The sequence below is a fragment of the Condylostylus longicornis genome, unplaced genomic scaffold (assembly GCF_029603195.1).
Source record: "Condylostylus longicornis isolate FDR11 unplaced genomic scaffold, ASM2960319v2 ptg000001l, whole genome shotgun sequence".
In the NCBI taxonomy this organism is placed as follows: Eukaryota; Metazoa; Arthropoda; class Insecta; order Diptera; family Dolichopodidae; genus Condylostylus; species Condylostylus longicornis.
In genome coordinates this window covers 4,373,608-4,389,372 of record NW_026577970.1, presented here as the reverse complement: position 1 = coordinate 4,389,372, position 15,765 = coordinate 4,373,608, and the positions used below count along the sequence as shown (strand labels likewise).

At 25.7% G+C, this 15,765-nt stretch overlaps 1 protein-coding gene across 1 annotated transcript; it reads left to right on the top strand.

Moving 5' to 3' along the window:
* Positions 1 to 514: 514 nt before the first annotated feature.
* LOC129611041 (vanin-like protein 1) lies at positions 515 to 10,579 on the top strand. The gene is made up of 5 exons (XM_055523994.1): positions 515 to 588; positions 7,378 to 8,047; positions 8,185 to 8,615; positions 9,305 to 9,582; positions 9,662 to 10,579. The coding sequence occupies exons 1-5, from the start codon at positions 526 to 528 to the stop codon at positions 9,834 to 9,836; spliced, it is 1,617 nt and encodes a 538-aa protein (XP_055379969.1). The 5' UTR covers positions 515 to 525; the 3' UTR covers positions 9,837 to 10,579.
* The last annotated feature ends 5,186 nt before the right edge of the window (positions 10,580 to 15,765 follow it).

Below are 15,765 nucleotides of genomic sequence, written 5' to 3'. Positions count from 1 at the left end.
ATTGCCAAGTTGAATATGTTTAAATTCTACAAAGTTTCTACAAAATTTTTGCGACTTTCGCATTTTATGTTTGTGAAAGTTTTCCGTCTTTTCACTATTAAGTACTTTTGGCTCCCGGAGGGTTCGACTTTCAAAGATTTTACTGTATCAGCTTTTTAACAGAAATATTTGTTACAAGTACAGATGATGGTAATTTTAAAGTTTCTGTTATATTGTTCATATGTGTATTTCAAATGTTATCTCTGTTACTAAGATTTATTACGAAACAAACGAATAGTAAAATTAACAAAAATGAAATGTAATAATAGAAGCAACAGCTAGAAAGATTTAATTTTGCTTCAATATTTTAGGAGTGCAAGAAAAAAGTAAATATATTTTTGTATGTATGTATTTTTTTACATCACAGATAACACATAAACTGTAAAATTAAAAATCAAAAAAAAAAATTGGTTTTTGTGTTAAAAACTCAAGTTTAATAAAAAATGAGTTCAGTATTATTTTTTTGTTCACAATATTCAAATCATAATGGGAAAACTAAATTTGTATTTATTTTTTTCGATATCTATTTATTTTATAAATATAGCACTGGTGAGTTTTTTATGATAATTAATTATGGAATAGTGCAAGCCTTTCAATTATCCTGTTGATTTTAATTGAAAATAAATTGTAAAACTAAAATTAATGCAAAAAATTTATAAAAGTGATGTAAAACAATATTAAAGAATTTCTCGTTTCAATTAAAATATCATTTAATTGTTCTAGGTCGTGCAAACTGATCTTATCGGTTGAGTACAATGATCGCGTCAAGTGGTAATAAAAAAATATAAAACTTGGACGATAAGTTAATTGTTTCTGATAGAAAAATAAGAATTTTTTTAAAAAGCGCTCTTCAAGTGCCTTATCTTTATTATGGGATAAAAGTGGATTTAATCGTACTTTTTTCGTATAAATTTCATGCATGCACTTAAAAAGAAAGTCGTCTATGTGAAATGAATAAAAACTTTTTCCATATTTTTTGCAAATGCGGTATATTAAGTGTTCATTTAAAGTCAATTTTTTGGATTCCAATATGTTAGAATTGTCATGTTTTTAATTTATTAAAAATGTCATTTTTGCAATAAGATCAAATGTCATGCTTAAATTAGAAAAAATCAAATAAATTTGTCATTTGAATTGTGACTAAATTTTCTAATGACTCAAAAATTACATTTTAAGAACATGTGATTTTCGCTTTGTTCCTTTCACATGCATTATTCTATGCATTATTCTATCTTATTTGGAATTAGTGCATTAGCTTCTATAGAGTGTATAGCAATGTAGCACAGCAATGATTAATAATTATAAATGTATAATACGATTAAAATAAATTTGAACTAATAATACAAAGGTCGCATAATTTGACGAAACAAATAAATACAAAATAATATTATTATTGACAAGATAATAAATCAATCAAAAATAATGTATGTACATATACATAGATTACTACAATATTGAAAAATAAAAAGAATGAAAAGAAATCGTACGATGAACTTAGAACCTTAAATTTTGCATGAGATTATAGGGTAAAATTTGAAATGTTATTAGCAAAAAGTGTTCCCAATTATTTCTTTAGAGAAAAAATTGGAAAAACAAAGAAATTAAACCAAAAAATAGACAAAAAATTAAACGTATATGCTTGCAGAATTTACAAAAATGACAAAATCTCTTTTAATTTAATGTTGTAAGCGAGGTTATGTGATGGATGCCAAGTTTTCGGTGGAACGCACGGTAGAAAAGCGTAAATAAATTATTTTTTGAGAGATGTCGGTTTGTCTGTCTGTTTATCTACTAGTCTGTGTGAACGCGTATATAACAAGTTAGACTGGACTGATTTTGATAAAATTTTAAATGTAAGTTTACTTTGGTCACGGATTGATCAACTTTTGGGATACATTAGGCCTTTTTGCGGGCCGATTTTACATTTTTGCGCATATAAAGAGAAATAATTCACCAAAAATATTTAATATTTGAATTCGGGACGTTAAAACAATGAACACATTACTTTTTTGGAAAGATCACTGTGCGGAAACCGAATTTCCGGATGGAATTTTTTGAAATTTAATATTTGAGTTCTCGTACCGAAACTAATTTGCGAATTTTTCAGGAAAATTAAAACGCATTTTCATAATTTTCTACAATACTAGACAATATACATTGCGGTCGGTTATCTGCTGACAACATCAAATTTTTTTTGTGCTATATGAGATGTTGCATATAGCACGATCGCAAAGTCATTTTTGATGTAGGCTTGTATGTTGCTTTTCTATTGCAATTTTAAATTTGTTATTAAAAATAACAGTTTTTTTATTTTAAATACATATGTAATGTATGCGCTCCGCTTGAATCCTATTAATTGAGGATAAATATTCAGTAAATATAGAAATTACTAATTAAGTTTATCAGGGTTAAAGAAATTTTTGAAAATCTCCTTTTGCACTTTTTCAAACTTTTTAAATTCCGAATGTAGATAATTCCCCTTACCGGAAGAGTATGACAAGTATGGCAAGTGATCATGCTAAAGTATAAGGATTTCTTCATAAATGTATTAAATGGTATATTGCGTTTCTTATTCTTTTAAGCATACATTTGGGTTATTTTTTTTACATTGTTCAGTAACTTCCAGGATATTTGAATTTCAAATTAGGCTATAATCTATAGTAAGTTCGTAACACTAACTTACATAATATATTTAGTTATATTAGCATACGTTATCTACATACTTCGTATTTATTTCCATATATATTTAATAAAGTATTTAAAATTTTTATTGTTATCTTCATTAATATTTAGTAATATTTCATTACAGTTATCGTTTGAATATATTACAGTTAAATTATTTTCGTACATAAGTACTTTTTTATTCCTATAAGAAAGCTCTATATATGTATAATTGCTAAGCATTATCGTTTTTAACAACCATTCGTAATATGTAAATAAAAGAAATTTACATGACTATGAAATAATTGTTCTATAAAGTATGTACATACATAATGTATAAATGTTGTACAAACTTCTTATTCTTAATAATAAAATATGAAGCATACACCATTTTAAGTTACGCCAAAAGATGCTCAATTTCTTGATAAGAAATTTGAGTTTGTCTGATCTTTTAATGTAGATTCGAATTTTTAAGCAGAGAAAGAGAAAAACAAATATGGAATTTACTGATCCAAACTGAATATTTTTTAAGTGTTATATAAAAATCGTAAATATGTCGTCACAATAAAACCCATTGTATTTGCACAAAAGTTAAACTTGTATGGAACGCGTTAAATTGAAAAGAATTTCGTCTCCATTCCATCAAAAGGGGAGAATTCGCAAATTTGCGGGAACAATGACACAAATTAAAATGAAGAGTCGCAAACTTGCTTTTATTACTATTATACTTCAATATACAAAGCTTTTCTGTAACAAAATAATATAAAAAATTTGCTCATATATACTTGTAAAATAGTTCTATACCAGTGATTCCCAAAGTGACGTATATGGACCTCAGGGGTCCATGATGACCTGCTAGGGGTTGTTAGTGTTAGAAATTTAAATCTATCAAAGAAAGTAGCAGGGAGTCTATCAAAAATTGAAAAACACGACAAGGGATTATGTATGTACATACTTTAGCCTTCAATAGTTGAAAGGAACATTATGTATGTACATACTTTAGCCTTCAATAGTAATTTATACTTGGCTATAAATCAGGGATGGGGAACCTTTTCTCTATATAAGGCGGTATGATTTGCTTCGATATTGAAAAAGCATTCGATACCGTTTTTCATAATGGATTAATTTATAAAATGTCGAAATTGAATTTTCCACCTTCCTTAATTTCCACTATTAGAAGTTTTTTAACTCAACGCAAATTTTATGTGCAAATAAATTCCACTGTATCCGAACCAATTGAATTTGAAGCTGGTGTACCGCAAGGTTCGTCTATAAGCCCCACCTTATTTTCAATTTTCGTCGCAGATATGCCCATACCAAACGGGTGCCAGATTGCAAGCTTCGCAGATGATACCACTATTTATAGCTCTGCCTTGATGGCCGAAGATATCATAACAAACTTAGAAAATGGAATTGTAACACTTCAAAACTATTTTAGTAAATGGAAAATCCAAATAAATGCAGCCAAAACCCAGGCGATATATTTTACAAGAAAACGAGCAACACGATTTCTACCACAGAGAAATGTAACTCTGGCAAATATTGAAATACCGTGGCAAAAGGATATAAAGTATCTTGGCATCACTCTGGACCAACGTTTAACATTTAAAAATCATACAAACGAAATTTTAAAAAAAGTCAACAATTTTATTAGAAGCTTGTATCCATTACTCAACAGAAAATCTGTGTTAAATATATCAAAAAAACTCTTACTGTATAAAACAATTATTTTGCCTGTGATATTATTCGGCAGCAGCTGTTGGAGTGATTGTGCCGCAAGCCATTTGAAGAAATTGCAAATTCAACAAAATAAATGTTTAAAGTTAATTTTAAATAAACCGATCTATTACAATACTCAAAGACTTCATGAAATCTGTCAAATTAACAAAATTGAAGATAAAATTATCAATAGTTTAGAAGCTTTTATCAACTCATGTGAACTATCAACCAATCCACTAATTCGAGCACTTCTGGAGTAGTGCTCTAAATTAATTAACTATGCATAGTAATCATTTATTTAAAGTCAACTAGTCAATTTTTATTTTTATTTTTTTATTTTTGAATTGCAAAGAGGTTATTATTACAAATGAATTCCTCAAAATCTTTACATTTAAAAAATTTTTTTTTTTTTACCTGTTATGAAAAAAAATTTAAGCATTCTATATAATTGTACTGTAACAATAAAAATAGAAAATTATTGTATTGTATTGGTATGTACCAAAAAGAAAAATGAAAAATAAATTTTATCTTAAATCTTAAAATCTTAAAATCTCTATATAAGGCCAAATTTTAGTCAATGCAAAGTCAATCAGGCCGCAAAGTTTAAAAAAAGTCCAAAGGTTATAAATTTTTGCTTTGTGTAGGTTGATGAAAACAAAATTATGTCAGAATATAAAAAATAACAAATAACAGTATGTACATTATTAATAAAATAATATGGTTCATTATTTCAATGACTTTTCTGTGATTGTTTGTTGCTCGATAACAATTTTATATTTGGTTCCAGCCTCGTTGTCTTCAATCTTAGTTGGTCTTCCAAAAATATCAATATGTGTTTGTTTTCAAACAATAAATAAATTTTGAACTCAAACAAATGTGTGAAAGCATTTTTTTAAAATTATTGAAAAAGTTTACTAGCGTGGCATACAATTATTCTGAAAGAAACCCGGACATAGGATTCAAATATTAATATGGGTTTGTTTTCAAACAAATATGTATGTAAATTTTGAATTCAAACGTTGTTAGAAATTTCATGGCTTTGAATTTTCCAATTTTTAGTTTTCAAATTTGAAAGTTTATGTGCACGGTTTATTTTTCTAAATGTTTGATTTGTTTTCGAAAATTTGGCAGCAAAATTTTAATTTTTAGGAAATATAAGAAATAAATTTTTTTAAGGACAAAGGCCACTAAAAAACAGTTAAAAGGCCGCATGCGGCCTTAAGGCCGCAGATTCCCCATGCCTGCTATAAATACTTTAAATTCCGGAAGTCGAAGTTATATTTTTGAGTTGGGTCGTTATTCTTCCCAATGTGCGAATTAATATAAGATTTTTAACTATCAATTTTGACTATAGAACCTTCTTGTTATTAAAACTTTTATTCAACTATTTCATAAATTGCTTCTGAAAAGTTTAAATTTTGTAGATGCTATTTTAGTTAATTAAATAATTTTGCTCTTTTACGCAAATACACTGCTCTATACATAAAAATGTATTGAAAATAGACAACAGATATTATTTAGTCATTCATGTAACTGTTATATTTTAAATTAAAAATAAAAAACAAATAATAAAATTTAGATTACGTATTTAAAAATTAGGTGAGCCAAATTTACAGGTTTGTAATAATAAAGAAATTGGCAGATAGTTATCTTTTCTTTTAAAAAGAAAAATTTTTTTTGAATGTATTCTCAGGGTGTAAACAAAAATTTATCTACTGGTATGAAATATTTTTGTGTATCTTAACTTTTGCAATATAGTAAATTTTATCTAAAATAAGTGTGTGTGATTTAATTTTGATAAATAATATTGATGAAATCTTTGTAAAAAACAAAAACAGAGCACAACGATTTGCTTTAAATTTAATTAAATTTTATTATGTAGAATTGGTTTAAAATTTATCTTTTATTCAAATAGATAAGAGTTCAAAGCTATATGTGATAAACACTGTTGAATTTATATACCTTGTTAATTTTATTAAAAATATTATACTGTTAAAACAATAATAATTGCGGTAATTGTTTTAAAAAGCTTTACATAAAAATTAACTACATTCTTTATGATAATAACGTGACTAATCATAAACGATCGTTTGTATAAGATTTCTCATCAATTTAAGTAATTGAAAAACTGTTTAGCATTAATTTTCGAAGAAGTTGACGTAATTCCAAGTTCATTTTCATACCGTTTTTTGTGCCCGCAACTGCGAAAAATGCAGTTTTAAAGTTCCAGGCTTTTGAAATAGGGAAAATCTTTTTATCTGAAAAATTCAGGGTTGTGGCACATAATATCTTGTTTAAGAATTTAATAATTAATTTAACTATAAGTATATAATATGAACTAATAAAATTCGAATACCATATGGATTTCAATAACTTCAGCTTGAAGAAATCTGTTTGTCATATTCTTAGCACTATTCCAAACAAAGTTTAAAAAGTTATTATACAGAGGGAAACGAATAAGTTCACCTCTGTCCGTCGTCCGCCCGTGGACCGATTTACAAAATTTTTACAGTCTTGAAGATAGAAAGCTGAAATTTGATATATGCGTAGATCTTCACTAAAAAATTATTTCAGTAGAAGATCATTTTTACCTATCCCCCCCCTCTCTAGAAGTTATAACCTCTCAAAATTCTAAAAATGGCATTTGTTTATCTATTTACTGTAGCGAACTATAATTATTTTTGAAATTATCCAAACGCAGAAAAGTAGTGGTTGACTTCTTCTATCGCAACATGCTATATTGAACTTTAATAAAACAAAATAACCGTTAAAATTTACGGATTTGGAACTATTAAAAAATTTTAAAATGTACACTATAAATGAAAATATTTCTGTTCATTTATGCAATAAATTAAACTGAAACAGGCATTTTCTATCGGCTTCAATTTGAATCATTTTATATTTGTATAAATAGTTAATCTTATATTTAATATGAATTCTTTTATTTATTTTATTTAGGGTTCTAAACCAGAAGATCCGACGTATAAGGTTGGTGTAGTAGAATTTAATCGTGCAAAAGGCAATGATGAGAATATAACTTTAGAAGAGAATATTGTTAATGTTGGCAATTTACTAAGAAATTATTTGTTTCCTGGAACACCTGGTGAAGATGTTGATATTGTAATTTTCCCTGAATCAGTGTTAAATACCTATAAAAATCCAGTTTTCGTACCGAATCCTGACGAAAAAAAAATTTTATGTGATAAAAAAGAAAATAATCCGGAATTATTAAATACTTTATCTTGTTGGGCTATTATTTTCCGTAAATATATAGTATTTAATTTGGTCGAAAAAACAGAATGTACTGTAGAAAGCCAAAATGAATTAAATGATGATCGACCGTGTGGTCAAGATGGAATCAATAGATATAATACAAATATAGTTTTTGACAGAAATGGTGCTATAATTGCAAGATATAGAAAGGTCAATCCATACGGAGAAACTTTAATAAATACAACTATAACACCAGATTATTCAACATTTGATACAGATTTTGGTGTTAAATTTGGAACAGCAATATGTTTTGATTTATTATTTAAAACTCCAATTCAAGAACTTGTAGAAAAATATGGTGTTACTGATATTGTATTCCCAACTTATTGGTTTTCCGAATTACCATTTTTAACAGGTAGTGAAATTAAAATATATACATTTTATTTTTAAATTTTTTCCTTAACAATCATTGCCTAGTAAAGCGTGTAATACGAAACATTATTTGCAATTTAAATTCATTATTCAAATAATTTTTTTGTTAACTAATTTTAGCTAACCAAATTCAACAAGGATGGTCATATGGAAACAATGTAAATTTCTTAGCAGCTGGTGGAAATGCTCCAGAAACTGGTACAACTGGAACAGGAATATTTTCTGGTAAATCTGGTGCACTTGTTTCAAAAATGTACAATTACGTGTCATCTGAAATGTTAATATCTGCGGTACCGAAAATGGGTCGTAAAGACGGGATTAAAATTAACCATCAAGGAAATGTATTACATGCCCCTAATATAATCCCAAATAAATTAAAAGGATTAAAAATGAAACGTGACAAGTCTGTAGATGAATTCGTTTCAAAACTAATTGAAGAAGAAGGAAATACAACCGCAGAGTTATGCTTTGAGGATATTTGCTGTGAATTTGACGTTGACGTTAAAACTTTTAGAAAACAAGATGGTTATGAATATTATTATTACAGAATGGTGAGTAAACACTGTATGTACTATAAAACTGCAGTCTTTTTTGATGATGAAAGTGATTCGCGCACAAAATTTTAAATTTAGTTTTTTATTCCAATTTTATTTTGTTATAAAATGTAAGTTGAACAAGTCTGCTACGCAGTCAATGCGATTGGTATCATACGGTCTTCATTTTATACCACTAAAGGCCTAATAATTATTATTGTTGTGCGATACTCGTATTTGCGTTAGGTTTAAATACAAAATAAAAATGCAAAAGTAAAAACTTCTTACTTACTAATTTTTTTACCCACCTATACCAGTGGGGTGTATTAGTTTTGTCACGACGTATGTTACACCAAGAAGGAAAAATTTTCCACCCCACAAAGTATGTAATATAATATTCTTGCTTAGAATAAAATTTAAAGTCTACGTCCTCCTGTTGTTGAAAGGCTCATTTGAGAACACCAGAATATATTGTATAGTGTACGTAAATCGTTATTGAAAATGAGTTCCAAGGGACATTGTACCTTCTGTACGAGGTCTCAGTAGGGATTTTGAAAAAAAATCACCAAATATGTTCTTCCAGCATTTCGTTGAATAACATAGATCTCCAAAACTTTTTTAATAGCTGTACATTGTTTTCTCTAGAATTTGCATTTATTAATTTTATTTCATTTTACATGTTTTAATTTTCAAAATCCATATTACAGGTGGCATTTTCGGGAACTCGGACTCATGGGAATGGAACAAAAACAACTAAATACAAAACCTGTGCTATCATTGCTTGTACAGATGATAAAAATTTAGAAAGCTGTGGCAAAATATTTAGTGACGAAACAAAACAGCAAAATTATTATTCTTTTAATAAAATTGTTATTGATGGAAAGTTCAGTGATTCAAAGGATGTTTTATTTACTCCAAATTCCGTTGAACAATCATTTAGACCTTTGCCGTACAGGGCATTCAATTTCACAGTGGAAGATAATGAGTATGTATTAAAATATTATCTATTTATTTATTTATGTGTGTATTTGTATAAACGATTTATAAAATAATTATCTTTGTAGTGACGGAAAATTGGTTAAAATGGAATTAAAAGCTGAAAGTGCTGATCTACTAACATTTGGTATTTACGTTCTCGATTATAAAACCTCAAATGCTAAACAAAATTTACCAAGTATATTCATTTTTAGTGTTACAATAATGATTTTATGCTTTTTAAAAGATTCAGAAATTGTTTAAAGTTTTTTTTTCAATACCTTAAATTAATTGTAATTTAGTTATTTGATTTATAAAAGTTTTTAGTTCTCAAAATATTTCCAAGATAATATTGATGAATCTTTAAAAATGAAATATAATATTTTACATACATTTCAGTATTTTACAAAAATTAGAACAAATAATGTTATGATAAGTAATAGGTAGTAAAAAGAGATGTATGTACAGATTTGTTAAATTACTTAAATAAATTTTTAAATATAAATTTTGCTGCTATTTCAAAAGAACTAAAACCTTAATAAGCATAAAATTTTAAAAATCGGAAATTAGACTATTTGTTTTATAAACAATTAAATCTTATCCGAAAAGTAATATTATATTTAAAATTTTGCTTGCAATTGAACTGATGTCCTTGATCGATCGTATTTCTGGAGAATTTATTAAAATTGAATGCTGAATGTTATGTTTATTCACTTTTAGTACATATTTTCGCTTTTGATTATAAAATTTAGAACACCCGACTAAATCTAATGAGGAACAAATAATTATATTTAATGTTCAGATTAAAATTAATCGTTCAAAGTGTTTGTTATATAATGAGAAAATTGAAAATTCGGTATATTTAGTATTATTGTTAAACAACAAAATCAAGAAATTGTTCCATTAATTTGTAAAATATTTGCCATTCACAAATTACGTCAGTTTATGTCGAATTATTGCTAATTTGTAATAATTAATTTGTTAAAAATTTAAAATAGCTATTATTCCTAAAAACTTATTATTCAAAAAATGTTTGAAACTCAGAATAGTGAATTGAATACGAATAAGAAATTTATAAAAAATATTCATGTAACAATTAAAATAATAATTAAATAATAAATTAAAACAACCTATGTTTTTATTTAAAAAAATATTCCAGTAGAAGTAGGGCCTTATTGCACCAAGAGCATTGCAATATTCCAGTATAAGTAGTCCAATTTTTGTTGCACTAAGTGTCAAAACTCTAATAATACCAATAAAATTTATTATCCTTTATTAGTAAAGGCTTAGTTGGTGAAATAGGGTTAAAAGCAAAAGCTAAATTTTTCTAATTTATTTTTTCAAAAAATAAAAGATAACATTGTTTGAGTTTTCTCTTCATACTTTCAATCATAATAGCATCATACAATCATACATGTCAATCATACTTTCTCATAATAGCATCATACATGAGGCTATTAGGTGAAACCAAATTTGAAAACTTAAAGACCAGTGGCTCTTTACCAATTTTATATTATATATAACAACATATACCTTTGGGTAGAAGATCGAAAATGGGTAAAACTTTTGTTCTGGACTGGGTAACAAATCTCAAGAGTTTCCGAGTTCCAGGGATTTTAACGAATTTTCGCGGAATTTTTACTTATCCAGGTTTTTTGGTTATAACTTCGGTGCTGAAAAAGATATGAACTTCAAACAAACAGTTTCAGAAAGGCTTAGTAAAATGGAAATGATGCTTGATTCTGTATTTTATGTACCTTCGGAATACCAAGCATTCGAACTTAAAAGAAAGTAAAATTTTTCCCTTGATTTCATTTTTTCAGTTTTTTCTAGCTAGATAATTTCGTAAGAAATTTTTTAAAACTTTGAAATTTTTTTATAGAAATTTTCCCAGCTGTTTAAACTTTAATTAAAGTCCTCACATACTTATTAAAATAATTTTTATGTTACAGAAGAGATAGTACAAAAACCATAAATATTGTGAGCCACAAATTCAATTAAAATCAAACGAGATGTTGATAAAACTAAAATTGAATTCAATTTCATATTCCTTTATTTTCCAAAAATTTTACAAATTTCTCAAACAAACACCAAATTTTTTTTTGAAATTCACCTAATTCGGAAAAAATTTATGCTTTTCATTTTTAAAATCTCATATTTCATATTTCAAATTAACTTTACTGGAATTCCTCTTTGGTTGCATCAACCGTATACCAATTTTAGTTTTTGAAAAATTTGTTGAAAATTTATTAATTTTTCATTAATAAACAAATTTATTAAGTTATTAATTTTTTATTAGTTTCATAATTTTAATACCATATCACTTGCAAACTCCATTTTGTTTAAAAAAATTAAATTTTCCTATTAAAAAAAAATTTTCTTTCTATTAGAATAAATGTCAAAATTTATATGGTATACCATTAAAAATTCTCTCTAGCTGGATAATTTTACTAACTACAGATGCTAAATGATGTGTAGACTTCGAAAATATTTTTTTGAAATTTTTAAATTGCACCCAATCTGAGAAAAATGCATTTAAAAATTTCAAACCATATAGGTACCATTTCTTATAAAAATTGGCAAAAATAAAAAAATTATCAATTTTCTTTACCAAGAAAAGTTTCGAAAAATTTTTGATTACTAGATTTTTTTTTGTTTTTCCTAATACAAAAATCTAGTTTTTTTTTTCAAAAATTTAAAATTTTTTAAATTCAATTTTTGTTTTTCAATTAAAAAGTTTGTATAAAATTTCGTTTCAATTTTGTTATTGTTGGTTACATTTCAATAAAAACGTTAAAATCGAGATTTTTTAACAAAACAACGGCTCTTAAAAATATCAAGTGTTTTTCCGAGTAATTATTGTCACCAAAAATTAATGATAGTTGATAATTACAACGCTTAAAATCCTTACTTGTAAGGGTCTTAAAATTGACATAGAAATGGTTTTTGTGCTACATCTTCTGTAACAATATTCGAGGACTTAAATCAAAGCAGCTGGGCGAAATTCTATAAAAAAAATTTCAAAGTTTTAAAAAATTTCTTACGATATTATCTAGTTAGAAAAAACTGAAAAAATAAAACAAGGGAAAAATCTGATTTTCCCTAAAGTTCGAAAACTTAGTATTCCAAACATACATAATATACAGAATCGAGCAACATGCTTATTTTAAGCCCTTTACTAAGCCTTTTTGAAACTATTTTTTTTGAAGTTCCTATCTTTTTCAGAATGGAAGTTATAATCGAAAAAGCCTGGATAAGTAAAAATATCGTGAAAATTCGTTAAAGTCCCTGAAACTCTTGAAATTTATTACCCAGTCCAGAAAAAGAGTTTTACCCATTTTTGATCTTCTACCCAATGGTATATGTTGTTGTATAACTTTCTGAATCACCCTATTTGCAAAATTCTCAAATTTATTCAAACATTCATATTTATTTTAGAATTTTCTACTGAAACAGATACATTATCATTACGTTTATCTACCCATATAACGTATTTTGATAATAATTGTGATTCACTTAGCATTTCTTCGAAAAGTTCACGACACTAAAAAGTATTGTGGTAGTATAATTTAAAATCATTGTTACAAAAGATATAGAAGCTCATATTCGACTTGATTTTTGCTTTTCTTACCAAACTTGAAACAATTTGAAGACTGTCTTTCTATTCTTGGTTTTAATCTGAAAACCACTAACAAAACGCTGAAATTGTTCTATTTTTCTATTAATTAAAATTAATATGTTTTATATTATTTAAATCGGAGTTTTTATTTATTATTAAATGAATATTTTAAAAAATTCCAATATTTTACTTAAATTTTGTTAAGAACCAAGAGCCTATTAATTTGATTTTTAGCTGCATATTTTGTTATCAACAACATGCTTCTGCTAAACTTTTGTTGCAATACTATGTAATAATAATTTTCAAACAATAATCTTGAAACTAAGAAAAGAGTTTAATTTATTTAATAATTTTTAAAATGATTGAATTATTTGATATTCTTTCACAATTTTAAAATAAAATTCTCATTGCTTATACCTTTCTTTTACATTATAGTAATTTTCATATAAAAAATTTAAAATTTTAAGAAATCAAAATTTTTTTTATTGTAATTTGCATTCATTTATTATTTAAATTCTCTCAAAAATATTTTAAAGAGAAAATTTCCCTTTCAAACGGTTGCCTATCAAATAATACGAAATACAATACAAAAATACAAAACAAAACCAAAATAAATGAAGTACAAAAAAAAAAAGAAAACAAATATAAAAGAAAAAATAAAATAAGAAAACAACACACCTGTTCCATTTATAATGTGTGTACACAACAGAAACATGCCTGGAAATTTTCAACTGTTGCTTTTGGCACATTGAAATTATTTTCCTTTTTTCGGTTTTTTTTTTTTTTTTTGTTTTTTTTTTAGCAAATTGAAAATTTTTTAACAAACAAATTGAAAATCTATCTGGTGCTTTCCCAAGAAAAAATTTCCCTTTTAGCATTCATTCGTAATTTTAAGAAAACGTAAAAAAAAAATCTTAAGCTATATGCAAAATTTGCATCATTCAAAAAGGGGAAAATTTTCACTTTTCTATGACATGCGTAATATTACAAAAATGAAACAAGGGAAATTTTCATTAATGACATCATAACTAACAGTGAAGTTTAGCATTATTATACAATTTAATGGTATGGTTATACCATAATAAACTAAATAGTTAACTAAATTATTATTTTTTATTAATAATGCTAATAATTAAAATTTATATAAAGGCTATTTTAAATGGTTTACGATTCATAAGTCTATATGATATTTTTGAATAACACTATAATTGAAAATTAAATTTCCTTTTAAAATTAGCTCCATTTTTTAACTTTTTGATAGCGTTGTGAATATTAGGTCTATGGCATAAATTTTAAAAAAATCGCATCATTTCTAAATTTACGCATTTAACGCTATTTTTTTGAATCCATATGTCCTTAATGCCGTAATACTGTAATCTTAGTGCATATCTTGTGATGCAGTAGTGGAATCCGTTGACAATATCCGTAACTCTGGAATAAAATGATTGACGAAATTTCACAATAAATTTGGACGATTTTTTCGAATTTTTACTTTCTTCATTATGATTCACCAGAGAATATTGATTATAGGAATACAAAAACAGTTGGAACAGAATGATAATTTGTTTTTTTGTTTTGTCTTTCGTAAAATATAAATTTAATTATATAAACAAAAAATACAATTAAATTATATAAGGTGAGCTTTAATTAATCAACGAAATTATCGTAACTTTTTAATAATTTAATTGCGATTTATTACTTTCTAATATACAATAAAAAATTGACAAAAATTTTTACTTCTAATTTAGATTAATTGCAAACTTTATACCATTTCAATCGATTAGTTATACAGTTAGAGTTATACTTATTATTATAGAGTATATTTTTCAATTCATATGGAAATAAATTCAAAATGGTTTTTAAATAAAGTATTGATAAAATAAAGTGTCATGTAATAAATATATTTTAAGAATCGTAATTAATAGCCTTAATCAGTTTGGTTGTATTTGCTATAGGGCAATTTAATACGAGTAATTCAATAAAAGATTAATTTTTTAATACGAATTATGTCATAATTTGGTTAACATTTATGCACTCTTTAATATTAAATAAAAACAATATTAGAAATTCACTGAAACCCTAAACATTTTTAATTCATTTTTGAAAATTTCTTATAATCTGTAAAGATTTTCACATATGAATTGCGTTGCGAATCATAATTATGTTAAAATTTAAATTTCATAAGGATATTTTGTTCTTGGAATTTTATTAAAAAATAAATAAATTAATTCTGTTTTACAGGTATTCTAAATAATATACAGGTATAATTTGATTAAATATAAATATTTATATAGAAAAATTCAAATTGTATGTATAAATACGACTAATAAAAATAAAAACTATAATTTCATGTATGAAACTAATAAAAACAAAAAAAGAAGAAAAAATAATTTCTGCAAAAAACTTTTTGCAGAAATTCTGCATTCAGGTATGAAGTTTTTGTTTGGTATAGCCTTAAGAAAATTCTTTTGGTTTCTCTATATCTATTTGTATGTATGTGCACCTATATAATATATAAAAAAAAATTTCCCAATATATAAATATTTGTGTGTACAATAAAAGTAATGGAAATTA